The following is a 26,761-nucleotide window of genomic DNA, read 5'->3' on the forward strand; positions in this document are numbered from 1 at the left end:
AGCTATCTGGATGTGGATCCTGGGGATCTGCAGACCTGGAAGGCAAAATAACAAAGTCCTTGAAACTGCTCTGGATGTCGTATTGCCTTTTAGCATAATGGTTGCATAACGGGATCTGATCTGCTAGCGGAGAGAGCAAGGGGTGGCGGTCACCTCTGTGCCCTGCAGCATGCCAGTGCTACCTATGTGCTCTGCTGGCCCATGGCCCTGGAGTGAATTTCATCTCTCCTCTTAATCCAGAAGCTGGGCTCGTTCTTTAATGCTTGAAAAAGCTGGTGGGTTTACAGCTCCGATTCCACAGCGGGAGGTGTACGGACTGTACACCTACATGCAGGCTGGGCAGCAGTGCCCTGCAGTACATTAGCAAACCAGAAAGCGAGTTCATTAGCACTTACTCAATCTGTGCTAACCGGACTTTTGCCCATCACGATCCTCAATGTGTACCTGACTGAGGAAAGTACATCTGGGGTCAGAAGCCCATTGCTGGTAACCCCTGTGGGTGTTAGAAACCAGTACTGGGGTGGAGATGGAAGGAGGCACAAAGCAGAAGCTCAGTAGGGCTGAAGAAACCTTGTTTGAAATCCAAAACCAGGAAAAGACCAATGCTCTTGTCATGACCATTTTGCTGAAATAACGTGTTCCCCGTGTCGGTTAAAGGGCTGGGGGCAGCAGTGGGGCCATGAAGAATTGTGGTCAGGAATGCCTGAGAGTGCATGAGAGAGCAGAATTGCAATATGGAGCACAAATATGCTTTAAATGCGGGAGGCTATTGCTGCGAGATGCACGATCCTCTCCCATGAAGGCACAGATGCTGGATCTATAGGGAGCATTTGGGAGCGGCCCAGGCCGGCTGTACTACTGTCTATTTTATGGTCATTCTGTGAACAGCAACAGCTTGTGCTGCTGTGTGGGACTTCTGTGGGAGCAACGGGTCAGAGGCCCCACGCTTGGAGGCTTTTAGGAGCAAGCTGCGGTGTTGTCACCCAGGTGGCTGCGTGGCCAGCTGCATTTCATGCCTCTGACGTGGGCGGGCAGGGGAGGAGAGGACCTGCTAGCAGCTCTCTGTGCCAGCCCTCAGTGCTGCACAGGGCAGCTGTGGTGGGAGGGAGCCAGCTCTGGATGGGCCCAGGCGCTCCCAAACGAGACCTTGCTGGGCACAGCCTGAACCAGGCTTCAGGATGCAGTTTGAGAAGGGTGCAGGGAGGAGTTAACACTGCCTTTCTGCAGTTTCAGACCCCGAGGTTGCAGTTCTGCATGGCCAGCAAGGTCTCGTTTGGGAGCGCCTGGACCCATCCAGAGCTGGCTCCCTCCAGGACTGCTTCTAAGTCACGTTTCAACTTGATTTTTTTCAAGGTTATTCAAAATGTAGTGGGGGAATGGCACCAGGACCTCCTAAGCAGAAAGGCCAAGTCAAACCTCCTTGACCTTCTCCACTGCTCAGCTGGCTCTATACTTGCCTACACCGCAAAAGGGATGATCATGTGAATATTACACAGCCTGGCATCTGCACATCAGCTGAAGCAGCTGAGTCTCTTGACACGCTCCTAGTGCCTTCATGCAATCTTGTTCCACAGCCATGCTGTATGAACTGTGCAGTTGGTCCCTACCATAGGCTTTCACTGCTAGATATACAATAATACAGAAATACAATAAATGGGAACTTGTGCTCTTCTGGGTGGCGGTATGCAGCCTGCAACACAAGCCCTCCTGGGAAAAGAGGGTTGCAGACCTGCAAGCCTCTGCAGCAACCCAGGGCAGCGGGAGGAGCTGCCCTTGTGCCAGTGTCCAGAGAGGGCCCTGGAAGCTGAGCCAGGTCCTGTAAGACATTTTAATCCTTCCTATTCCACAGTCTGTCTTGGCCATGACTCCGCTGCAGTGAATGTTTTCCTGTTCCTTTGGCAGGGATGCACACAGGCACTCACAGGCGCCTACCCTGTGTTTGTTTTCACTCCTTATCTGGTACCATTAAGCGCAGGCAGGGAAGGCAGCACAGCAGCTGAGTCAAGGAGAGTGGGTTGGTGTGTTCCCACCGCTGCCTGGGCCACCCTGGAGTCCCCTCTATCCTCTTACTAAACCCAGGCTGGAATTTCCTTCTGCTGAGGTAGCTATTTGTTTAATAGCTGAGGGTACTTGTGTAATCAATAGTTGTCTGGTTCCCAAGGGAAATACTACCCTTTGGCCAAATCAGCATTTCTATCTTTGCTATAAACCTGGTCTTAACTCAGCTCTGGGGGACTTTCGGTGCATTCCTGAACTACCTGTGCAACCCTGCCCCTTTTCTTTCCTCCTGCTAGCATTGCTTTTTCTCTCTGAGGTTAAGCAAGAAGGGCTAGAAGTACATGGAGAAACTGCTGGAGCTGTTTCACTCTCTTTGGTCTTAGCCCCTCTCATGGCTCTGCCCAAACAGCTCATTCTCTGTGCTTGCTTCTCAGAGGAGGGCGGTGAGGACAGAGTCAATGGGATCCTCACGGCCAAGGGCATGGCTGATATAACTCCCAGTCCATGGGCTCCAGGAGAACTTGGCTCAGCTGCTGTCAGCAGAAGAAAAACTGTTCCCATCACACAGCAGGACCTGTATCCCAGAGAACCAGGGCTGGAAGAGACAGTGCGCATAGTAAGGCTCCATGGCTGCAAATAAATTTTCCTTGCAAACAGGCAAAGGCACCGACTCCCTGGAGCTGGATTTCCACTGGTTCCGTCTCAGCAGCCAAAGACTGGGCTGTGGTTCTGGGCCCCAGTTTCCTCTGACCAAAGGAGGCCACGGGGTTTGTTCTGCTGCTGGGGCAGTTGAAACACCCTTGCTGTGTATTGTTAGCATCTCTGCACATCTCTCTTATTTCCAAACCAGAAAAGGTCACAGAGACCCAAGAGAAACCCACTTCCCTCCTTCACTGGAACTCCTCTTTCTGCCTTGCACATGCTTTTGTTGCCATCTCTTGCTCGCCAAACGCAGGAACAAACACTGGGGTTTGGCAGGGCTCAAAGCCCTGGCTTGTTGGATGGGAAAGAGGCATTCTTGGTCCTCAGCCCAGGGACAGGGCTCTGCTCCACGTCCACTGCCAGGTTCTCCAGCTGCAATTTTGGTGCTCATCCCATGCTGAGAGCACTGTTCCTATGTGTCTGGGGATGGGCAGTACCCCTGGGTGCTGGGTTGTGAATCCTGCAGGAGATCCACAGAAAGTGGGTGGGAATAGCTGGAGCAGGACCCAGAGCTACGTGAACCGCAGCATGCTGCTGTGGCTGAGCTGCACGTACAGTGGGAAGCGCAGGAGTCAGTGCTGCCTTGAGAGGCTTTTCCCCAAATATGCCTGATGGCAGGGGAGCAGGGAAAGGCAGAGGGGGGCCGTGTAAAGTCAGGCTGTCTCAGCTTTGTTTAAATAGGGCTGTTATTGCCAACAGTTGCCCCCTGAGAGAGTGCAGGGCTTACGCTGGGAAGGGATCCTGTAACTCTCGAGACAGCTGGGAGGCACTTGGCACATACTGCTGTTTCAGTGGCAGGCACTGGACTTTCTCTGGTGCTCAGGGGACCTGGGATGGCAGCCAGGATCAGAGAGGGCAGAGACGGTCATAGCTGCTGCCTCCCTGTTAGAAGAATGCTATGGAGCAAGAGGAGCAGGGCCTGAGTTCAGAGAAGCATTTGAGGTCTCGGTAGATGCTGATTGCTCCAGAAACCTCCCACTCAATTTTCTGCTGTGCACAGTCCAGCCTCCTCAGACAGCACAGGGGGTAGTTTCCTTAAAGACTGGCTAAGGCAGCTCACAGGCAGCATCAGCCTCAGAGAGGGCAGGGGGTTTCTCACGGTGGTGAAGGGATGCAGGACAGGAGGGAGGGAGAAGCGGAATTTCCTGGCTGTGGTAAAGGTGGGCTTTGCTTGAAGAGAAGTTAGAGGGAATGGGCTTGTGGTCATGGCATTAGGTCGAGGGAAGGAAGGGGTGGGTCAGTGGCAAACCCAGCAGAACAAACTCCATTTACCTTTCCATGCTGGCCCATGAAAGAAGGACACACCGAACTACAGCTCCCCTCTCCCCTTGCCAACCTTGTTCTGCTGCAGAGAGAACAGAGCGCTGGGGGAGCAGCCCTGGGCTGAACAAGGCTGAGGGCAGGGGCTTGGCCACCAAGGGTCAGGCTGGGGAAATATCTGAGACAAGGGAACCCTGATCAAGCTGATTTTCAAAGTGAGACACTCATATGTTTCCCACCTGGTTAGTGCTGGCTCAGCCCTCTGGAAAATGACACACGTTTTCCTTGCTGCGGGGCCAGAGGGCTGTGCTGGGAGTACTCTGCTGCTCTCCCATCCCGGCTGCAGACGGGAGGTGCTGCTGGCAGGGTGCAGAATCACTCCTCTTTCCCCTTTTGACAGCTGTTGCTAGTTATGAAAATGGGAATGTTCCCTAGCCAGTTCTTAGCAGGAACTGCCCTTTCCAGGGCTGGCTGCATGGGCTGTTTCTTCCTCTTCCCACCTCCTGACAGTAGTCAGATCTGGGTACGTTCTAGTCTTGGCGAAGCACTGCCCTTCCCTGCTCCACTCCTCACACAATGCACAGGAGAGGCCCATGGTTGTGGCCTGTGAAGGGGCGGATGTTTGTTTCTTGCCTCAGATCAATACAATTCTTGAGTCAATTCTCTTCCTAAAGCACAAAGAAAGAAATAAGAAACGCTGGGACCAGTCCTGCTGTGGGGGTTTATACCCCAAGCTGTCAGTCTGCAAGTAAGCCTTGTTCCTAGCACAGAGACCGCGACACCAGCTACCGTCCCCTCTCCCCACAGTGCAGGGTGGCGATCACACCTCGCAGGAGAGTGGTAGGGACATCACAGCATCTTGCAGGAAACTCGTTTCTTGTCACATCTGATGGAGAGGCCAAGTGAGTGTCCAACAGCATGGACAAGGGAACACCGGGCAAAGCTTAGCGAAGACGGGAAGGAGACAGCAGGGTTTATTGGTACTGGAAGCTGTGGGTGTCGTCCAAAGCTTAACAAGATTTGCAAAGGGGTCAAGCATCTCTATAGGCAGTGAGGCTGTGCAGAAGTTACCACTGATTTTAGTTGCAGTAGGGTAGGAAACCCTGGGGTTCGGAGCTTAAGCCAATTTCTAAGAGAAAATAGCCAAACTAGCAGGAAAGGGAAACAACTCCACGCCAGCTTACTTGCCCTGTCCTTGCAGCAGCCAGTGTTGGCTACTCAGAGGATACTGATGGCACAGAAGTGGGTGGATTCAGGCCACATCCTACCCCAGCAGGATGAGTTCCTTGGAAAGCCCAAATGGCACAACTGAGCTAACTCAGGAAGAAGTTGTCTGGCTAATGCCAAGGTCAGTCTGAGTAACTCCCTTCACTATCTCTTCCACTTTTGTTGTGTGATGAGGCAGGAAGCTGAAAACTCCGCAGCTGCTTTTGGGACCCCAGGCACAGGTCGGTGAGCAGCGGCCGCTGTGGTTCTGAAATAACAGATGAGTGTGTTAGCACCAAGCTCCCTGTGCTCAGCTCCCTCCCTCCCTCCTAACGGCACATGACAGAATTTCCTTGGTTTTTATTTCAGAGCTCAGGGAAAATTTCTGCCACCAGCTCTGAGTTAAATAAAAAGTTGGCAAATTCAGGAGGAAATGTGGCTTCATGCAGCAAGGGGCTAACCTTTGAAATTACTTTGCAAGTTGGTTAAGTGAAATATGATAACTGGTTTGGAAATATCCTGATGGTTTTATGGCCTTTAATAATGTCTGTACTTCTGTACCCAGACAAGGGTCAGCAGACCGCTCCAAGACATGACTAGATCCCCTTAGAGGGATAAAGAAAGAATTCTCTTCCTGTCTTTCCCCGTCTTGTTGTCATTCCCATTGCTCAGTTTCTGTAAAGCACAGGAATTACCCCAGGCCAGAGCAACCACATGGCCTGTTCCCATGAACCCCACTTTGGTATGAGAGCAATCTCTGTGTTACAGCACTTCTGGAGGTGCTGAGGTGGTATGTGTTTTGGAAACTTTGCCTCTGAGACAAAGAAGTGCAGAGTTGTTACTCAGGAGAAAGAAATACCACATCTGTGTCCTCAGGAGCAGATGGTAGGGTTTGAGCTCCATGCTAATATTCTCCCAACTGCTCCTGAAGTGACCTGAGATGTTCAGATCTCTCTGTGAGAGACTGAGGGAGTGTGGATATGTCTCTTCCCCTGCCAAGATGAAAACAGTCCTGAAAGGACTTTTCTTATTTAGCTTATACTGTCCCCAGCCCCAGCGCAGGGCTGTGAGGGTTGGGTGGCAGCTCTAAAAGGGTCTTATTTCACCGTGTCCAGTGACGCTCTTGTCCTTGAAAGTTCTGCTGAGACTTTTCTCTTCCCAGTTGTTAACTGGTGCTTTGTGGGATCAAGGCTCAAACCTCCTTTGAGGCCAAGCAGCCATAGGGACAGGCTTCAGCCACCACTTGCCCACAACAGGCAGGTCCCTCTGGTACTCAATTCACTGGAGCCTTCTCCCATTAGCAGGTCACTGCGAGCAGTGGATTATAGCCTGGCAACAGGGACACTGAAACAGGCAAGCCCCGAAACTGCAGCGCCTGCTCCACTACACAGCAAAATAGGTCGTGCATCAGCAAATGAAAAAGGACAGATGGTGTCTGCTAATACAGCTTAGTTTATGGCCTGCAGGATTAACTCACTAGTTGTCATGTCTGCAGAAAATAGGAAATGGGTGGGTCGGGTGGAGGAAACATGTGGTGTGCCCAGCCCTACCTGTATTTGTAGGAGGCACCAGCTGGAAAGGATGTCAGAGATGCTGTGAGGTTTTGAGATGCTGCTGAAGGGCTGCCAGTGCCTCTCTGGGGGCCTGGGCACTAGAGCTAATGCCTTGTACCAAGCCTTCCCATCCAGCTCCGGTTCCCACACTCCCACCCAAAGGTCAGTGCTGTAGGGAGAAAGATGCTGAACCATGCAGGGATCCTCAACAGAGACAGGGACACTGTTTGTGGTCTCTGCGCCAGCAACGGCTCTGCAGGAGAAGCCCACAGCTTCCTGTCCTGCGCCAGCTGCAGGACAGCCTCCAGTTCAGCCTTTTGAACTCCCAAGCAGCCACGTGTCTGCAGGAGTAAGACAGAAAGCTGAGGCAGAAGCCTCAGGTCTTTTCAATGCCTCCTCTGTGACACACTGTTCCCTTTCCTGGAAACCAGGCCAGTGCCTCACTCTGTTCTCCTTGCAGAAATCGAGCCCCGTGCCAGTGCTCTAGCTCCTCTGCATCTGCTCTCTTGAGGGCAGAACAAACCCTTCCTCGGTCCTCCACAAATGGTCCTCCTGAAGATTTCACCTTGATCCTTGCTGCCTCTGTTGCGGCCACGTTTGCTCACGTCCTGCAAGATGCTGAGCATCCCCAAAACCAGCTGTCACCAGGGAGACAGGAGAGCCCCCAGAGCCAGTGCTAGGTTCCTGCCCTGCCATGCCATCTTCATGCCTCTTGCTGGTGGCACCTGGCTCTCCCCACTGAGTGCCTGGCCACCCCAGCACAGTGTGGCCAGGACAGGGAGCTGCCTGCTGCTGGCAGAGGTGTTTGTCACCCCCACCTTCTTCTAGCCACAACCAGCTGTCACAGGCACTGGGGTTTTCTCCAGTGACTAATTTGCCTGTGTTTATGCCAACAGCAAACACATAATTGTCTGTTTAACAGCTCGGGTGAGGAGGGAGTCTGGCTGCTTTCTCGTACTGTAGGGATCAGACCAACACTTTCCTGATGGCAGCACCCTACTGTGCTAAACCTTCTCAGTTACAAATCCCCTGTCATTAAGGATAGCAGGTCACCAGTAAAAGTGAATCAGGAGCAGGGATCATTGTTATTTCTGTCCCCAAAGCCATACAATGAGTGTGCGGGACAGCAGGTGTACAAAGAAATCAGAACAGCCTGTGCTTTTATTACAGAAGGAAATGCTTCTTTTGTAGAAGGGAAAAGCATGTCAGATTACTATTAAAAGTAATTGCTTAATGCTCCTTACCTTTATGTCATTGCTGAAGTAGACAGTGGTTATCTCCGAGTCCCTGTTCGGGGTCTCCTTTCGATGCACATCTCAGTGACAGGGCTAAGCCCGTAGCCATCCTGGCTGGCTGAGCCCTGGAGGAGACAGAATGGTGAGCTACATGGGCATGCAAGCCTCCAAGTTCTTCCCCCTCAAAATTTCCCCACCTCCCACCTCTTTTATCAGCTGCTGACAAGACTTGCCATGTGTGTAGGCGGCTCCCAAGCTTACAAGACGATTCCCTGCTACCCCCACCTCCATCCCTGAGAGTATTCAGGATTTTGAGGAGGGGAAGCACAGCATTCCTCTGTTTGCAGGCCTGTTCTGCAAGGGACATGCGACGCTTTCAGAGTTACCATGTGGTAACTCTCTCCCAGTATTTCACATGACAGCATCTTCCCCGGAAAGTCACAGCAGGGAGTGGAAGATTGCTGTGCTGTGCGTGTGGGTGTTAGGAGGGAGCAGAGTGGGATGGGGAGATGGAGGGGAGAGGAGGTGTAACCACAGACTAAACCAGAACAAATCCTCTTGGAAGAGCCTTGAATTTGTGATCCTAGGGTTCGCATCTCCTGCCTTTTCCTCTTCATTTAAAAGAATGTCAATCCTTGTTAAGTCTAGCAGAGAAAAAGAGTCAAGCAGAATCATCTCTTCCTTTCCTGAACACATCTCAGGGGACCACGAGAGGCAAACAGAACATGAACTAACTAGATCAACCCAGAAAGTGTGTGCAGATTTGCACACTGGGGAGAGCCCTCCCCAGCCACTGGTGTCTTCCCTGGAGAGACATAAATGGCCGTTAATGACATCTCCATCTGAGAAATGATCAGAGTGCATGTCATTACAAACCAGTGTTTCCCCAGGGCCCTGGCAGAAAATGACCCCAATGAGCTTCAGTTCTTGAATACACAGCTGCTACCTCGTGAATGCAAAGCATCCCTCGCTACCGATCTCAAAGCTCTCAGAGTTACGCTTCGTCAAAGCCCTCCAACAGACCAAGACTGCCATCCCTGCTCTGCACACCAAGGGGCCCCAAGAGGACTGAGGGAAGCCCACATGCTCCTGGCACGACTCTTCAGGGCAGGGAGCTGGGATGAGAGCCCACACTGCACCTCTGAGAGGTTTAAAACTACCTTTGTGCTACTTGGATTTGTCTGTCCCTCTCGTCTTCATCTAGATCTGCGAGTACAGCAGCCTCTCAGGTTTGTCTGCAAAGTGTCACAGCATGCGCTTGGCTGTGCCCTGTGGTGGGTCCACAGGAGAGAGACCCTTAGAGCTGTAACCTGCATCTTGGCACTGGTGAATCCTGACGCCTCTGGATCCCTTTGACAGCCCTGGCTATCCCACCTGAGCAGGGCCAAAGGTCTCAACCTGCCCAGCGTGGCCAGAGCTGAGTCATTCCAGAGTGCCCCTGTCTGGCAATAAGGAAGAATTCCCGGTATAAAGCTGTTCCCCTCCTTCCCCCATTTCATCATGTCTGTGGCTATTTCACAAAGAAGTAACATGAGCTGGATTTTCTCTAAACTCAATCTGCTCTGCAACACAGCCTGTCACCCACAAATAAGCACCCATCCCTTCCTGGTTAAAGAGGGAGAAACCCCAAGAAGACCCACGCACTTCTAGAGAAAAGTCTCTTCCAGGGAGCGGTTCACACCTCAGGGTCAGAATGACCTGGAGGTTTCAGGCAGACTGAATCTTCCCGTGTCCCAAAATAGCCGTTTCAACATCCCCCTGTGTCCTGCAGGCCAGGGATGAGAGCAACAGGCAGTTATTACCATACCTGTGACATCTGGCTAACCAGGAAAGGGGGTGGTGAGCAAAGGGGACGTGGCAGGAGCTGGAGTTTCTAATTTATCGGCTGCAAACCAAAGCCAGTGGGCCTGCCCGCCAGCACCCCACCGCAGCAATATTCCCAGCCGTGGCACACACCAGTCCCTCCATGCAAATCCTCCCAGTCTGAGAGCCGAGTTTCGCAATCCCTTCCCCACAGCCAGCCTCTGCTTTCACTCTCTGAATTACGAAGGGGAATTTTCATTACATCACCAGAGGCATCTTCCTCCTTTATGCCAGTGACAGAGCTGTCACTCTGCTTTGCAGGGGGTTTTGGGGCGTGGGTGGCTGGGCTATTTCTTTGGAAAGCAGTATTGTGCCTCTCAAAAGTGGGTTCAGCCCAGCCCAGCCTCCCTAGCTGGTCCATCCAGACTGGGAACAGCACTGGGCAGTGCAGGTTGGCTCCAGCTGGTGCCTGGACAAAGCACGCCCTGCACTGCTGCTGGAAGCTTTCCTGGGAGATACAGCATGTTCAGGTGGCTTTAAAAGTCGCCTGTGCCAAATCCTGCCCTGATTTAAGCAGCGGGGTTGGAAGTCAGCAGTCTTCTAGCTTTCTGCCAGTGTAAGCAAGAGCAAATTTGCCTATTGGAGCTGGAATTTGTGAAGCGGTTCACTGAAGCATTTGAATCCCTCCCACCTCGCCCCACCCCTCCCTTCTATTTTATTTTAATTTTTATTTATCTTTTCAAATATCCCTCAGTTAAACAAACGGTCAAACTGGTGACCATTTCCCTGCAGCCCTAGGGAGGGGCTGAGCTGATCTCATTCCCAATCCGGTGACTTTCCAATCAGCTTCTTTCCTCCCCTCCCTGGCAGCCTGCTTCCGTGCCCTCTCCTTCCCAGCCCCAGCTCCTGGCTGGGTTGGTCTCTTTTTTCAATTTGAATCAAAACAAACTACCAGGTTCAAACTGCTCCCTAGTCAGGAACATGCTGAACGGGAGCCTCTGCTCCTGGCAAGGGCTACGGAAACTTGCCACGAAGAAACACCTCAGCCATGGAGAGAACTTGTTTTCAAGTAGATGGTATGTCTGGACCACAGCAAGGTCAGGACAGTTAGAAGTCTGTATCTCTGAGCTCTGTAAAAGCACCGAATTCCCTCAAACATACAAAGACTGGCAAGAGGTCTGTGCAGCTCGGGAGCCGGGGAGATGACTCTGATGGCAGCACGAGTCCCTTGAATTTACCCTGGCCTCCCCCAGCCCTGTTTGTCGCATTCCTCATATAAAGGAATGAAGAGTCATTTCTGCCCCATCAGCGCATCGCGAGCTGATGCCTTTCCCAGGGACTCCAGATGGTTTTGCTCTCTGTCTCTCTGTTTGTGTCTGCACTACTGGTAATTCAGGCCTGTCTCACATTAGCTTTTGAGATGAAACCTTCCCACAATTAGTTACAGTCTGTGCTCTTGCGCTGCAAAGGACGTAGGGCTGAGCTGTCAGAGCGCTGTCTGGGAGATCCGTCCCACACACGAGTCCTGTTCAGGTTTCTCTATTTCAGTCAGTAGTGTGATTTTTCTAGTGAAATCATCAAACCAAGACAGTCTCTGCTACAGATGGGTAGCGACAGCCATTTAGAGATGCCTCATACCTGGCTCATCTCAGACGGGAATGGCAAATTTCAATATAATCTTGTTTTACACCAGCGCAACATCCCTCCTCCCTTTCTCTGGCCTTCTTTTCCCACCACTGAAATAGGGAGAGGATCCTGTCACTCCAGGAGCGCCACATCACAACTGTCAGAAAAATGCTAAGCTTCTTCATGCCTGCCCATGACCTGCCAGGGACTGGAGCTCAGCAGCTCACACTGCTCAGGGGCAACACGCTCCGCAGACACCCTTGTAGCACCCCTGCCTCTCTTGGAGGAGAGATGTTTGGCTCCCTTGCTAAATTAGCTTGCTAATAACAGGGTTCTTGATATCCCAGGCAGGAATTTAACACTCCAAGGCCAATCCTAAGTGTGGTCCAAAACTGCCAGCTGGGCCAAAGCCATTTGTATTGTGGCAGGAATGCCAGAGCACAGCTGAGATGAGGGATAGCTGGAAAATATCTGGGAAATATAAGCTCTAGGGAAGGACTTGGGTGCAGCAGGTATCTCAAGATAAGCACTGAGTGAGGGTATATGGCAGGCACAGAATTAATGAAGAAAAGCACAAGGAAGGTAACAAGAGAGCTGAAGGGTATTAGGAGAGGCGGAAGCTTCATTTGTATGCTTTTGTGCAGGTGATTCACTCCCTCTGTGCCTTCATTCATCCATCCATCAAGCAGGGAAGCGGCATCATTATCGCTGCTGTATAGACAGGCACGGGGTCTTTGCCTACAGCAAGTCAGGCAGCGCAAGCACTGAAATGCAGGTGCTTCTGACTGTCAGCCTGGGTTCGGTTCGCTAAATCCCATTCTCCATCCCAGAGGTACCGAACAGGGCCTCTGCAGCCAGGAAGGAGCCTGGTAATAACTATGCAAATAGGCTTTGCTGAGAGGAATGATTTCAGGAATGATGATGGCTGGAAGGCAGTGATGAAGCCACACTTGTCACATGAATAACTACAGTCTGTCCAGTCAGGAGCTGACAGTCTACAGGGAAAGCAGCCCCTTCTGTGCCAATTTAACACGCACTCCACAGCCACAGCAGATCTTTCTGCTTCGCCTCCCCTGCAAAATAAGAGGCAGCGTCCTTCCCATTAGCTGATCTGCCTTTGAACAGGAGGCGAGCTTGGCAGCCCCCATGGGCATGGGGGAACCCTGGAAGGAAACAGAGGCTTTTACGCGATGTGGGTTGTTGTTTCAGTGTCTCTGCACGAGAGGCTAAACCCTGCAGTTAGGAAGAGTTCCTCAGTGGGTAAATCTCCACTCGACGCTTCACAAATATCACAGAGGAACAAGGTCCCCTGGTGGGATGAATGGATTTAGATTTAGAGGGGACTCCTGTGGTTATAGACTCCCCTTCTCCAACAAGAGACACGTTACAAAGCGAACCGCCCCAGGGAACACCCCACACTCATCCTCCGGCTCCCTCACACCCACCTGGGCCGGGGGATGCCTGGGGCTGGGTGAGGCCTGCAGGCCGCCGTGGCCTACGCCAGGCCAAGTAGTGGTGCTCCAGGCCACGGGGCCCCGCCAGCGCCCAGGACGGGCGGCCGGGTGCCGAGGGAGGCCGGGGCGCTGAGGGGAGCCGCTACGCCGCGGGCCTCCCCGTGGGCGCTGCCCGCAACCAAAATGGCGGGGCGGGCGGCCGCGCCCGGGGCGGGGCGGGGCGGGGCGGGGCGGGGCGGCTGCGCAGTGGGCGGGGCGGGCGCGGTGCCGCACTCACTCAGCTCCGGCGCCGCTGTCGTTGCAGCGGGGCGGTGGGACGCTGCGCCCGGAGCTGCCCCTCGTCCTGCGGAACGACCCTCGCCTGGCGCCGCCGCCACACCCGGACTCCCACCGCCGGCGGACACCGCCGCCCGGCCGCCGCCATGGGCTCCGAGCGGGACTCTGAGTCGCCGCGCTCCTCCTCCATCCACTCGGCCGCCGCCAAGTGCCCGAAGCCCGGCCGCCGCCGCCGCCTCTCCTTCCAGAGCGTCTTCTCCGCCGCCGCCGCCTCCGCCGCCGGCGGCCGCCGCCGCACCAAGGCCGAGCCGCCCCCCGCCGCCCCGCCGCCGCCCCCCGCTGCCCCGCCGGCCCCACCGCCGCCGCCGCCCCCGCCGCCGCCCCCCGAGGAAGCCCCGGTGGTCCCGGAGGGCGGCGGCGAAGAGGAGCTGGAGTGCCCGCTGTGCCTGGTGCGGCAGCCGGCGGAGAACGCCCCGCGGCTGCTGTCGTGCCCGCACCGGTCGTGCGGGGCCTGCCTGCGGCAGTACCTGCGCATCGAGATCACCGAGTCCCGCGTCAACATCTGCTGCCCCGAGTGCAGCGAGCGCCTCAACCCCGCCGACATCCGCCGCCTGCTCCGCGACTCCCCGCACCTGGTGGCCAAGTACGAGGAGTTCATGCTGCGCCGCTGCCTGGCCGCCGACCCCGACTGCCGCTGGTGCCCGGCCCCCGACTGCGGGTGAGTCCGGGGGTGCTGCCCCCCATCCTGGGACAGCCGGGGGAGGGGGGACCCTCTGTCCCATAGGGTGCTGTCCCCATAGGGTGCTGCCCCCCATCCTGGGACAGCCTGGGGAGGGGGAGCCCTCTGTCCCCATAGGGTGCTGCCCTCTCCATACTGAGACAGCCTGGGGAGGGGGGACCTGCTGTCCCCATAAGGTGCTGTCCCCTGTCCTGGGACAGCTGGGGGAGGGGGGACCCTTTGTCCCATAGGGTGCTGTCCCCATAGGGTGCTGCCACACTATCCTGGGACAGCCTGGGGAGGGGGAGCCCTCTGTCCTCATAGGGTGCTGCCCTCTCCATACTGAGACAGCCTGGGGAGGGGGGACCTGCTGTCGCCATAAGGTGCTGTCCCCCGTCCTGGGACAGCCTGGGGAGGGGGAGCTCTCTGTCCCCATAGGGTGTTGTCCCCATAGAGTGCTGCCCCCCATCCTGGGACAGCCGGGGGAGGGGGAGCTCTCTGTCCCCATAGGGTGCTGCCCCCCATCCTGGGACAGCCGGGGGAGGGGGAGCTCTCTGTCCCCATAGGGTGCTGCCCCCTCCATACTGAGACAGCCTGGGGAGGGGGGACCTGCTGTCCCCATAAGGTGCTGCCCCATCCATCCATCCTGGGACTGTTTGGGGAAGGGCAGCCCACACCCTGGTGGAGTGCTGCTCATCCCCAGCAGGTCCTGGGACAGCTGGGTGAGGTGGGACCCACTGTCCCAGGGGGATACTGCCTTTCCCCAGCAGGTTCTGGGTATGGCATCCCAGCTGGGATGGTCCTGGGACCCGCTGTCCTGCTGGGGTGCTGCCCATCCCAGGACAGCGCAGGGAAGGGTGGCTCACCCCTGGTGGGGTGCTGCTGCTGATAGACACTTCTGGTCCTGCCGAGTGCCGTGAAGAGCCCTCATTGCAGGTGTTCTTTGCTTGCTTGTCAGCAGTCTCTTCAGCACAGTACATGGGCACCAAAATGACACTCTGTCTCTGCTGCCTTGCTAGAGCATCAGGATTTGACCTTGGGGACTGTGGAAATACAGGCAAATCGGGTATGAGTGATAGGACTTGAAGGGGGTTTTAGCTGAGCCATCATTTCCCTAATTTAAAGCTTTTTTTTCCCACACAAATGGGAAGCGTGGAGTTTCCCGGCTGCGGGTATTGCTGCGAGCGTGGGGACAGTGCACAGGGACACCCTGCAGCTTCCACAGTAGGGATGAAGGACCCGAAAATGGTCACTTTTTCCCAGTGAGGATGTGTATGCATGGCACAGAGGAGTGATGTTGACTCATCCATTGCCTAAGTGAGGAAATGTCTGTCCAGAAGTCAGCCAAGCCTGATGACTTTATAGTTATGTGTGTGTTGCTTTCATTTTCTCTTCTCTTTTCTTTCAAATGAACTCTGTTAGGTTTCTGTTTGAGCATGAGCCAAAGCTGCCTGGAAAAGGGCTTTGTTCGGGAAACTTAGAGAAGTGCTACGAAGTTTAGCTAGAACTCGGCTTGGATTGCGATTGTGGGTAGCAAGAACATGAAAGGAAAGTCTGACCTAGTAGTCAGAATGGAAAGCCTGGTGGGAGGGTTGTGAAGATTTAATCAGAGCATTGTAATAGCCTTCCTATGCAAATCGGTTAACCTGGCTCAGGTTACCCATTTCACCTCTGGATAAGGGCTTGTTTCTTCAGAGGGCGACTTAATTGCGAACAACAGCTTTGCACCTTTCCAAAGCAAAATTAACTGCTAGATCTTGATATTTCAGTAGTGCTGGGGATAAGATCAGGGAGATAGAGCAGGTTATGCAGCTCGAAGAGCAATACCAGAGGGAATGCCCCTGTTGTCAGTGCTAACCGGCTAGAGAAAATCCGGTTCCTGCTTACTGAGTCTCAGCTTTTTGGCTGCTATGATATTTATCTGTGCCCAGGATAAGGTGTAAATGCAACAGACATCGCCCAGGCTGTCTGGTTGGAAGGAGGAGGCCCCAGCACAGCCCAGAGGTTGTTGACTCTTTGACAGTAACCCAGCCTGAGTCTGTTCCGACTGTTGCTTGAGGGGGGTTTGGGCAGACTGGTGCAACGCACAGCCCTTCGTGCTAGCAAAACCCTCCTGCCTGGTTAGCAGCGTGAGCCAGGGGATGTGCTCGGGCATCCTCTGAGCTGCCCAGCAGAAGCAAGAAGCAACCCCTGGGGCTGCTGGAGACCGGGCATCTCTGGTGGACCAGTGCTGCTGGTGTGTCTGTAGTGCTCAAACAAAGGCTGCTGGAATCAGCCCTCGGGCAGGGAGAGGAATTAATCACCCTATTCATTCTTCCCAGCGAGCTTGTGTCGCTGTGCTTATGTAAAGTCACAGTATGAATTATTTACAACCGGCTTTCCCACTGTAGTAGTGGCGGTGTACGGAGCCAGAGCGGGAGAGTAGGACAGGGGGCACAGCGATGCGTGGCACTGGGTGTCACCTACGGCCAAGGTGATGACATCCAGGGGCTGCTGGGCCATGGTGGACAAAACCCCAGGCATGTGGCACACAGCATCCTATGCCTTCCACGCCTACCGCAGTCTTTGTAAATGAAAGAGCCTGGCTGTGCTGCTGGGGAGGAGGAGGACCAACATGACACCGGTGCATGTTGCCATGGAAGCGCTGGTCAATTGATGCGCCATCAGTCGCAATACAAATCATTTTCTATGTTTGCAGCTTTTTTATTTGTTTCCGTGCTACAATCGGGTGGTATCGCTGTCTAGTGTTTGTCACACTACATCTCTCCTAGGAGCTTGGGAGAATAACAGAATCTTTAAAGAAACGGAGCTGTGTGGGCTGAGCTCGGTGAATGAGGCTGGAGGCAACTGGTGAGGCTCAGGCTCCCACAGAGCAGCAGGAGGAGGGACGGAGGCAACTCGTGGCCATCCAAGGAGTGGGCTGGAAGCGGAGTTGTGCGATTCCTGGGATCTTGGGAAGACGGTTGCTGTCATCGCTGTGTGGGGAAAAGTCAGTTTCCCTTTTTGGCTGCTGGGGTTGAGCCTGGAAGTGGCAGTTGAAGGCAGCGATGTGCCAGAGGTCAGGTGTGGAGAGGGCACGCGTTGGCCGCCCGCATCCTGCTGTGGCTAATCCTGGGCACGTTGCTTCAAGAGCCTCTTTCTAGCTGACCTTGAATGTGGAGGTGTGTTATTTCTTTCCCTAACAAACAGCCGTGTAGTTTGTTTCCCTACAGCTGCGGGCTTGTTTGTGACGTTTGTCATTTCTCTAGGAATAACATATAAAAGGCGATGATTGTAATTTCTGGTAGGATTTGCTCGAGCGTTTAGAAAAACCTTACCTTTCCAGTGAGGGGTTAATTTGGAGCGTGGGGTTGCTTACACTGAGTTTTCCTAGCCCACTGTTATGATTTGAAATAGCAATGTGTCATAACACAGCTGGTCAGATAGCCCTTTTTTTTTTTTTTTTTTTTTTTTTTTTCTTTCTCTGAGGGTAGGTCCCTGGCTGTATATTAGTGACAGGGTGAGGATGCTTGGTGGGATCTTCCCTAGACAAGGAGTCCCTGTGGGTCAAGTTTGTCCCTTCCAAACCCCCAGGCTGTCTGTATCGTGACTCTTCTCCAGTACTGGCTTCACATGCAGGAGCGCGCAGCTGTTGATGCACACGGGCACCCTATGGTCGTGCCTCCCAGCCCTGTGCTCAGCGTGGAGATGTTGTTTCTTTGGTGATTGTGTCGTACCCTGGCAGATGAAGTCGCACAAACTCCCACGGGATATGAATCATTGTGGTATGACACATTCAGCGGTTCTCACGCTGCTGCCTCTGAGAAGAGGCAATACAACTTGAGCTACACAAGCTCTAAATATAAAACCTTAAATAGGAGTTATTCTCCTTTGACCGCTAACAAAAATACTGAGGATGAGCAACAAAAATACCCTTTGCTGTACTGGTGTCGCAGAACTGGAAGGCACTTCTGGAATTGCTCGGTTCAGCCCCTGCCAGTGGAAACGAGCTCATCCTAGGTGACTGTAAGTCAGCTTTCCTGTAGTGGTGCGTGGTGGTGCTGCTTAGGCTTCTGTGTGTGCAGCACGCTTCCTTCGGGGAGCATCACGCCGCTGTCGGAGGAAGCGAGCTGGTTGAACCTGGCACCCCTCCCTTGCGCATTCAGGTGGTTTCACTCAAGCTCACTCCGAAGGCAGCGTTGCTCTTCACTGTCCTTTAAAAAAGGAAATTCTGTGGAGATCAACAAGAGCTTGCTTCTTGAGATAGCTACCCACAGAAACCCCTGCTCTTTTGCTTTTTTAGACTCATTCAGTTGATAGAAGTGCCCAGGACAGCCTCAGCTTTCCTAGACTCCTCCAGGCTGTATAGCATCCACCCATATGGCTGTTCTGAGGAGCTGGGGTGTGTGTGTTTAGCTGCAGGTGCCTGAGAAGAGCAGCGTGAGCCTGTCCTAGGAGCCTGAACCAGCCGAAACGGCAAGCTGTTAGCTGGGTGCGTCAGGCAAGACAAATCTGGTCTGTGGAACTGACAGTGAGAACTGCCAGCAGTTATTGAGGAGAAAATTCAATGTTGTAAGCTGTCTGTATAAAAAAGGTATCTGCCCCAAGTAACCCAATTAGCACTACTTAATTTCAGGCCCTGCAGTGCAAGCCACAGGACTGGAGAGAGCAGGAATTTGTCTAGCGTGCAGGCTGCTGTACAGCCAGCGATCAGAAACGAGATGAAAGAAATGAGCTGGGAGAGGTGTGCTGACCATCTGCGCTGGCCGACGGGCCCCGCGGGGCAGCGTTGGGGGTTAAAGCATGTACTCAGCGTAGCCTGCCTGCGAGCTTGCTGCAGCACCTCTTCAATCAGCTGCTCGGAGCAGAGCAGCTGAGGCAGGAGGGCAGAGCTGAATTAAAGGGCTGGCTGGACTGTCGCTTGGGAACTTTGCCTTTTACTAATTCACCTGGTGGCTTCCTTCTCCAGTTATGCGGTTATTGCCTATGGCTGCGCCAGCTGCCCCAAGCTGACCTGCGAGAGGGACGGCTGCCAGACGGAGTTCTGCTATCACTGCAAGCAGATATGGCATCCCAACCAAACCTGTGACATGGCCCGCCAGCAAAGAGCGCAGACGCTCCGAGTACGGACCAAGCACACGTCGGGTCTCAGTTACGGACAAGAATCTGGGCCGGGTACGGATTCACGTGGTTTTTGGGTTACTCGGTGCTGCAGTTACGCTTGTGAGGCTGAGCAAAAGCCATCTGTGTGCAAAACCCGCTCGCATCAAAGCAGCGGGGCGGGGGTGCCCTGTGGGGAGCCCCGCTGCGTGGCACAGCTGAGGGTCTCCAGCAGCCAGGGGTGAGAACAGCTGTGAAACTCGGAGTCATTTCCCCTTCTTGTGTTTTAGAATAAATCTGTCAGGCTCCTCCAAGAACGCAAAGCAGATCGGTAGGTGAGGGTGTGCTTTGCATCCTGCGTCACAGCAGCTCCCCTCATCCGCCCCAGCTAGGCTTGTGGCTCTTTTGATCTTGGATGTTCTCACTTCTTGCTGCTCTAAACCCTGAACAAATGGGTACTTTTTACCCTTGCAGCTTCAAATATGCCTGCTGTGGTAGTGAAGAGTAACGTTCATGCCTAACTGAGTGTGGGGAGCCTCACTCCGGGCGCTGTTAGGTGTTAATAATGTCAGGTCCAGAAAAAATGTCAACCCACAGACTCCTACGCTGCCTGGTAGGAGCTGCTGTGTCTACTGAGTTCGTGTTTGTTAAAAATAACCGTATTGCCTCTGGGAGTGGGCAGTAAGGCCGTTTTATAAAGTCCCGCCCTCCCCCCAGACAAAATACTCTGCTTTTCCCCCTATGTCAGGAGTTTAAATGTTAATATGATTACTTGGAATGGAGCTGTCGTGGATGGTTCGGAGGTGGCTTAGTGGTGTGTTGAGGTTCAACACGCCCCAGTTAGAGGGCCCTGATAATGGGCAGCATAGACCCTGCCACAGCCTGTGGTACAAACCAGCAAGCAAAAAATAGTTTCTGAGGGTTTTGAGGGGTTTTTTCATCCTTTAAAGGAGATCCCAGCCAGGAAGAGCTTAGCACTTAGCCACTGAAAGGAAGATTCTTGAGACAGTGGTTTTTCCCCACCCCGTTCTTGCTGGCTTCAACATAGTGATTAATAAGGTGCGAGCTGGTCCCGGCAGCTGGATTTCATCTTGTTGAGTGTTGCAGAGGCTGCCAGCAAAGCCCTGAACCACCGCACAGCCATTGCATAACGCGATCAGATGACACTTGAGTTAAGGAAGGGATGAAGGACCCTCATCCTGCTCTGCCAGCAGCAAACTGGGGACTGGACAGCCTCTAGACCAGACCCCCCGTGTGCAGCTGCAGACCCCCTTCGCCTTTCGGCTGCTTTTGAAGGCCAGTTTCAGAGTTCTTCTGATGCCGCCTTCTCCCAGTTGCTCTGTCATTTTTGGCCGGTGAATCACCTTAGTGGAGCAATTTATGTAATGGTTCATTCTTACGCTGTTGCCTTGGCTAGCGCAGGGCCGGTATGACTTGTTCCCAGCATTTAAGCACGTTCTGGAAACCATCCCGTTCGAGGCTAGGTTAAGGTCCCTGCTGTCCAGGGAAATGCCTTTTTGGTGGGATCTGTCTCATCGATCTCTCCCTCTGGAGATAATAAATAATACACAACAATAAAGACGCAACCATCCCCACCTCATCTGTGCTAAGCAAAGGGGTTCTCCCTGCGCAGAAAATGCAGGTTTCAATCCCTCACGAGATCCCCCGCGTTGATTCTAACGACTCGCGGGAGAAGGTCCGACTCAGTGCCGTGCTTCCTCCCCGCAGCCGATGACATCAAGCCGTGTCCGCGCTGCAGCGCTTACATCATCAAGATGAACGACGGGAGCTGTAACCACATGACCTGCGCGGTGTGTGGCTGCGAGTTCTGCTGGCTGTGCATGAAGGAGATCTCGGATCTGCATTACCTCAGGTGAGGAGGGGAGCGCCACGCCTGCCTTCCTGCCGCCGGCGTGGCACGCGCTCCTCCCAGGCTGTTTGGAGGTCGGCCTTTCATCCTCCTGCCTTGCTAAGCAATCCGAAAAATTTTCTTCTTTCTGATCCAAAGAGATCAACTTTCTTCCCACTTGACCGTACGAGGATGCTCTTCCACTCCAAAAGCTCTTCCTGGTAACAGCTGCATTTGAGAGCTCTTCCCATGTTAAACACAGGCAGCGTGATAATCACCTTGATGAGCAAATTAATCTTGATGGGGGGGTGAAGAGGGAAGCCTTTTTCCTGCTGTCTACCTGCTTCCCAAGTTTTGGGTTTTGTTCATGTGAAAGTTGAAATTAGCGTTCTCGGGAGCACTTAGGAATTGCTATGGTGTTAATATAGTATTTATTTTTTTTTCCTTCCATTAAGCCCCTCGGGCTGTACATTCTGGGGCAAAAAGCCATGGAGTCGTAAAAAGAAGATTCTCTGGCAGCTGGGCACGTTGATTGGTGCTCCTGTAGGCATTTCCCTCATCGCTGGCATTGCCATTCCTGCTATGGTCATCGGCATCCCTGTGTATGTTGGGAGGAAGGTGAGTGTGGAGAGCAGCAGGCTGGGGCTGAAGGGTGTGGGCCGTTCTCTGGACTCGAGGCATCCGACCAGAAATTTGGAGCTGATACAAAGGGTGGATCTTGTCACGGAACCAAAATTCAGTTGTCTCTTCTGAACCTTATCTTTTGGGTTTTGTGTGGGGAGAGGGAAGGTGGTGGCTGATAGGACTTCAGCCTGAAGTCCTCTCAAACGTATTTTGCGTTGCTCTTGTGCCTCTGCCGTGAGCCAGGAGTACCCAAGGAGAAGCCTGGTCCCTTTTTAACACATCCTGTGATGATGGGCTCTATGGGACGGTGGCTGGGCCCTAAATGTCACACTTTGGCTTGCCTAAGTCACTCGTGTTTGGATGCTGACTGCCCCAGCTGTGTGGTGCTGTGGTGCATCTGTGCTGCTAAAGAGGTGTCGAGAGGGAAGAAATGACATGTCAGCACTGTATTTGTAGTGGCTGCTTTTTCTTAAACACAGACCCACCTGCTAGATCTGGTCTGTGAGGAGCTGTGGTCAAGATGAGGTTCCTTAAGGGTTAATGCAGCTGACAAGGCTGTAAAATCACAAATTCACGTCTTCTGCTGGTGTTTGCTCACAGCCAGGCTCTGTTCTCACCTAGTGCTTCTCCTTCCATCAGATCCACAGCAGGTATGAGGGAAAGAAAACCTCTAAGCACAAGAGGAACTTGGCCATTACTGGTGGGGTCACCTTGTCTGTCATTGCCTCTCCCGTCATCGCTGCTGTCAGTGTTGGTAAGTGGGCACAGTCCCTTTCCCTTCTGGTGGGCCAGTAGTCACTGAGACAAGTGGGTAGCCCAGCCCTGTGAGGTGGGGGTGCCCAGAGGGCAGTTTCCAGGCGGCTGCTTGTGTGCTTTTCTGGGCACAACCCTCCGTTTCACATCCAGGCTGCCCATCCTGATGTGCTTGAGTTGGCCTGGAGCCAGCACGGGGCTTGTCTGGAGCACCATTTGCCTTGTGCCACAGCCCGTAGTGGAGTCCCCTGGCGCCGCTGAACCTGGGGGTTCAGCCAAGGCTGTCTGCGCTCTTGGGGTCCCCTCATCCTGCGCTGCAGTGGCACAAACAAAGGGTTCGTCCACTGTCTTGTCTGCAAAATTATGAACTAAGACCTTTAAAAGCAGCGTAAACGCAACTGGAAGAGTCCCTGCCCCAAAAAGTCCTTTCTGTCTGCCCAGCGCAGCTCAGCCTTTACCTCCTCTTAACTCAGCACATCCTGCTCCCTAGGTATTGGCGTCCCCATCATGCTGGCTTACGTCTACGGCGTGGTGCCGATCTCACTGTGCCGAGGCGGTGGCTGTGGAGTCAGCACTGCCAACGGCAAAGGTGTGAAAATCGAGTTTGATGAAGATGATGGACCCATCACAGGTAATGTGGCAACTGCTGAAGGGAAGGGGGTGGACCAAGACCCTGTGGTGAAACGGTAGGGGGTCCTAACATTTCCCAAACCTGAACACCTGCATTTAGAAGCAGTTTATTTGCTTCGGTCTCCTGGTGATCAGCTGTGTAGCTCTCGAAGGAGGATCTCATCCTTTCCTTGCCCTGGATGAGGGAGGGAGGCAGTCTGCGATGAGGCACGTGCTGCCTGCTGGCTGGCTCCCAGCTCTGCCCAACGTCTGCTGATGCTGGTTCCTGTGCTCTTCTTCCCTGCAGTGGCTGATGCCTGGCGAGCCCTGAAGAACCCCAGCATCGGCGAAAGCAGCATTGAGGGGCTCACCAGCGTGCTGAGCACCAGCGGCAGCCCCACTGATGGGCTCAGCGTGATGCAGGGCAACTACAGCGAGACGGCCAGCTTCGCCGCCCTCTCGGGTGGCACCCTGAGCGGTGGTGTCCTCTCGGGAGGCAAGGGGAAGTACAGCAGGTAACTGAACACGTGGGCACAGCGAGAAAAAGGTGGAGGCTCCCAAGGCTTGTGTTGGTTGAGCAGGTTTAGTTCGAGGAGCTCTCCAGGACTGCGAGGGGTCCGTCTTTGACCTGGGAGTTGTGTCCTAGTGGTTTTGCATCTTGGTCTGTTGGAGAGTAACCAGTCCCAGCAGGTCAGGCTACTTCTGGAGTCAGTGCTAGGCTGGCTCTTGCAAGGAGGACAAAATAAATTTCTGTCCCTACCGAGCTCCTTAAAACTGCAGAGCTGTGATGCTTCGGGTTAATTGGGAACAGCGCAGAGATGCTTGCGTGGCCTGCTTGAAGACCTTCCAGTCCTCTTATCCCAGCCTAGAGGCTTTGATGCTTCCTGTTCTCCAGTGGCCTCTAGCAAGCAGGGTCACTGCTTTCCAAGTCAGGAGGTTACACCACAGTTTTCCTCTCCGCTTGCCTGTGAGTCAGTTTGCTGGGTAATTAGAGACACGTGTTGATATGGCAGCCAGTGTATAATCACGGCTGTGTGCTCGGTTCGTGAAAATCAGTTCTTAGCAGGAATTGCATGAGTCATCGATACAAACACAACTTCGCTTTCGTCATGGAAAACAGAATGGGTTTACCTAAATGGAGCCAGAAATGAGCCTAAATGAGAGGAACTGTTGGGGTTAAACTCTGTCATGCCAAGCTGTGCCAGCGCAGAGGGTCTCTTGCATTCCCGTGACGAACAGTGACCGGTTGGTGCCCCTTGGGGACCATCTAAAGCGTTTCTGAGGAATCCTCTTTTTTTCCTGCAGGCTGGAAGTTCAGGCAGATGTCCAGAAGGAGATTTTCCCCAAAGACTCAGTCAGCTTGGGGGCTATCAGTGACAACGCCAGCACTCGAGCCATGGCTGGTTCTATCATCAGCTCCTACAACCCCCAGGACAGGTAGGAGGACTTGCAGTGGTGAGAGGAGTGTTGGTAATGGGTGTCCCGGAAAAAATCTGTGCTCTGTGAGGTGCTGCTGTGGGCGGTGGGGTGGTGGTGGTGGTTGCACCAGCCCATTGTTCTGTAGCTGGCAAGCGGGTTGGTCCTTTTACTAGCACAGGAGGACGACTGGGGCCAGTGTGGGAGCAGCCTCCAGGTGTAGTGTGGCGGCTGAGGAGGGGATCTGCAGCACAGGGCCCTCAAGGTCTGTTCCTGGCTGCTCACAGGGACTCTGGTGCTTTCCCAGTTCAGTTCAGCTCACAGCCTGGGGATGATCTTGGCTGCTGGAGGAGAGCAGCGAGCGCTGTTGTTTCCCAGATGCTGTGGGGTGATGAGCAGCATCTTCTTCATGTCTAGGAAGCGTGATCCTCCCAGTACAGCGATGCGGTGCCTGGTGGTGACCCGGTGGAACCCAGTCGCTGTACCCAGTAACGTGAGGGTGCTTGTTTCTGCAGGGAGTGCAATAACATGGAGATTCAGGTGGACATTGAAGCCAAACCAAGTCACTACCAGCTGGCCAGCGGCAGCAGTACAGAGGACTCTCTGCATGTCCATACCCAAATGGCAGAGAATGAGGAGGAGGAGGACGAGGACGAGGAGGAAGAGGATGGTGGGCAGGAGCAGATGTGCAAACACCAAAGCTGTGAGCAAAAGGACTGCATTGCCAGCAAAACCTGGGACATCACCCTGGCCCAGCCTGAGAGCATACGGAGTGACCTGGAGAGCTCCGACAGTCAGTCGGACGACGTGCCAGACATTACCTCGGATGAATGCGACTCCCCCCACTCTCAGACTGCAGCAGCCTGCCCACAGACCCCCAAAGCTAGAGGTGCCGAGAGCCCAAGTGCCCACCTGAGCCACTGTGCCCAAGCCGAGGGCTGCAGGCTGGATGAAATAGTCAAACTGGAGTGCATCGAAGCCAGAGTATGAGTTGGCCCTCTCCTGCTGAAGAGCACACTCACCGTCATTGCATCTTTCGGGGCTGAGTTGTGTCCGTGTTGGCTTCTGTTTGCGATTCTCCAGCTGGCTCCCCAGCCTCGCCTCGGGGAGTTACTGTTTCTTACATGACAAAAAAGAAAAAGGAAAGAAAAAAAAAAAATCCCCTGCCCTCTTTTTGTTTTAATTTATTGGTTCAAGCTCTGTGAGGTGTGTAAGAGTGTAAATATGTACGTGTGTCTGTACGTCTGCAAAAACATCCTAAGGGACTATTTGAATAAAGACTCTGGTTGTCATTCGACTCGCATCCAGCTCATCCTTGCAAAGATGCACGGTGACATCCTCTGGCTGCCTTTGCCCCTTGCTCAAGGATTTGTAAACACTGCCCTAGCCAAAGGCATGGGGAAAATGAGGGCACGTCCTCTTCTGCCTCTATGAAGTGAGGTGTGGCAGCCTTGTTCTGTCTGCGGCGGCGATGGGGACAGGGCATGTGCTCAGACCTGCTGTGTCCTGGAGCTGTTGAAGGGAGAGGTCTCCCGTCTCCCCCCCTCCCTGTGCAGCAGGGCTGTGTGCAAGTTAAAAGAGGGCAAGGATGGGGACTAACGCTGTGCTGAGCCGAATTCCTGGCGCTGCTGGGTGTAAGGGATCTAAGGAGACCCAGGCCTGGGCTGGTGGCTCAGGCAGGCTATTGGGGACAAGTATCTGAGCCTCTGCCTGGAACAAGCCCTTCCCCAGACCAGTCCCAGGAGCCAGAGCTGCGTTGCCGTCCCTGTAATTAATATTTTTGCTGCCTCACATCTGCAATGAGCTTTGCAGAGAGCATTGCTTGGCAAGGATCTCCCACAAGTGAGGGAGGGCTCCCCAGAACACTCCCAGCGTGAGCAGACCTGGGTGGCTCTTCCCACAGCTGCCTCAGCAAGCCATTGTCCCCAGCCCCTCTCAGCCTCTTGCTGTCACATAACTTCCCTGGAAGCTTCATCAGGGCAATTGCCACCAAACCGGCTCCTCTGAGTCACCACCACTTGGGAAATCAGCCCCAGCCCTGAGCCCTCTGCTTTTCCCTTTGGCTGCAGGTCAATCCCTGGCACTGATGGTGCTGGTCTCTGCCCAGTGGTCCGGCAGCATCCCACCCCACGGGGCTGCTCCATCCCAGCCCCCCTCAGCCCGTGGCCTTGGACCTGGCTGGCTGGATCCCAGCCTGCTGCCATGGCTTCTGGACCGACCTGAGTGTGCTGGGGAGGTGGAGGCAGCGGGATGGATGGAGGAGGGGATGAGACAGCGTGGCGTGGCATGTTGGCACCACGCAGCGTGCCACGGCATGGCCACCAGCTCAGCAGCAAGGGGGGCGAGGGGTGGGGACAGGGCTGTGCTTCCCCTGGGCAGATGCAGGCGAAGGTGGAGTTAGCCCTTTGCTCATCCTGGGGAGCTGGTCCGACAGGAATTGAAGTAGCAGTGGGGTGCAGCACGCAAGCAGCTCCGGTGGCCTTGTCCTCATCCCAGCTGGTCCCAGCTCTGGTCCTGCCCAGCCATGTGGGAGCCCGATGGATCTGGGGCTGAAGGCAGGGCAGGCCTGGGGGCATCGAGGGGTGCTGAGGGCCTGATCC

The 26,761-nt window shown here is 54.1% G+C and overlaps 1 protein-coding gene across 1 annotated transcript in view; it reads left to right on the plus strand.

The window, feature by feature from the left end:
* RNF19B (ring finger protein 19B) overlaps positions 1-25,458 on the plus strand; it is a 28,274-nt gene extending 2,816 nt beyond the window's left edge. The window contains exons 2-10 of the mRNA XM_080381796.1: positions 13,142-13,831; positions 18,780-18,985; positions 20,639-20,783; positions 21,215-21,377; positions 22,023-22,137; positions 22,627-22,767; positions 23,053-23,260; positions 24,051-24,182; positions 24,677-25,458. Of these exons, the coding sequence (XP_080237922.1) occupies positions 13,260-13,831; positions 18,780-18,985; positions 20,639-20,783; positions 21,215-21,377; positions 22,023-22,137; positions 22,627-22,767; positions 23,053-23,260; positions 24,051-24,182; positions 24,677-25,151 (2,157 nt within the window). The 5' untranslated portion in view covers positions 13,142-13,259 and the 3' untranslated portion in view covers positions 25,152-25,458. The remainder of the gene's footprint in view (positions 1-13,141; positions 13,832-18,779; positions 18,986-20,638; positions 20,784-21,214; positions 21,378-22,022; positions 22,138-22,626; positions 22,768-23,052; positions 23,261-24,050; positions 24,183-24,676) is intronic.
* Positions 25,459-26,761: the final 1,303 nt, after the last annotated feature.

The sequence above is a fragment of the Falco punctatus genome, assembly GCF_963210335.1.
Source record: "Falco punctatus genome assembly, chromosome: 3".
Classification (NCBI taxonomy): domain Eukaryota; kingdom Metazoa; phylum Chordata; class Aves; order Falconiformes; family Falconidae; genus Falco; species Falco punctatus.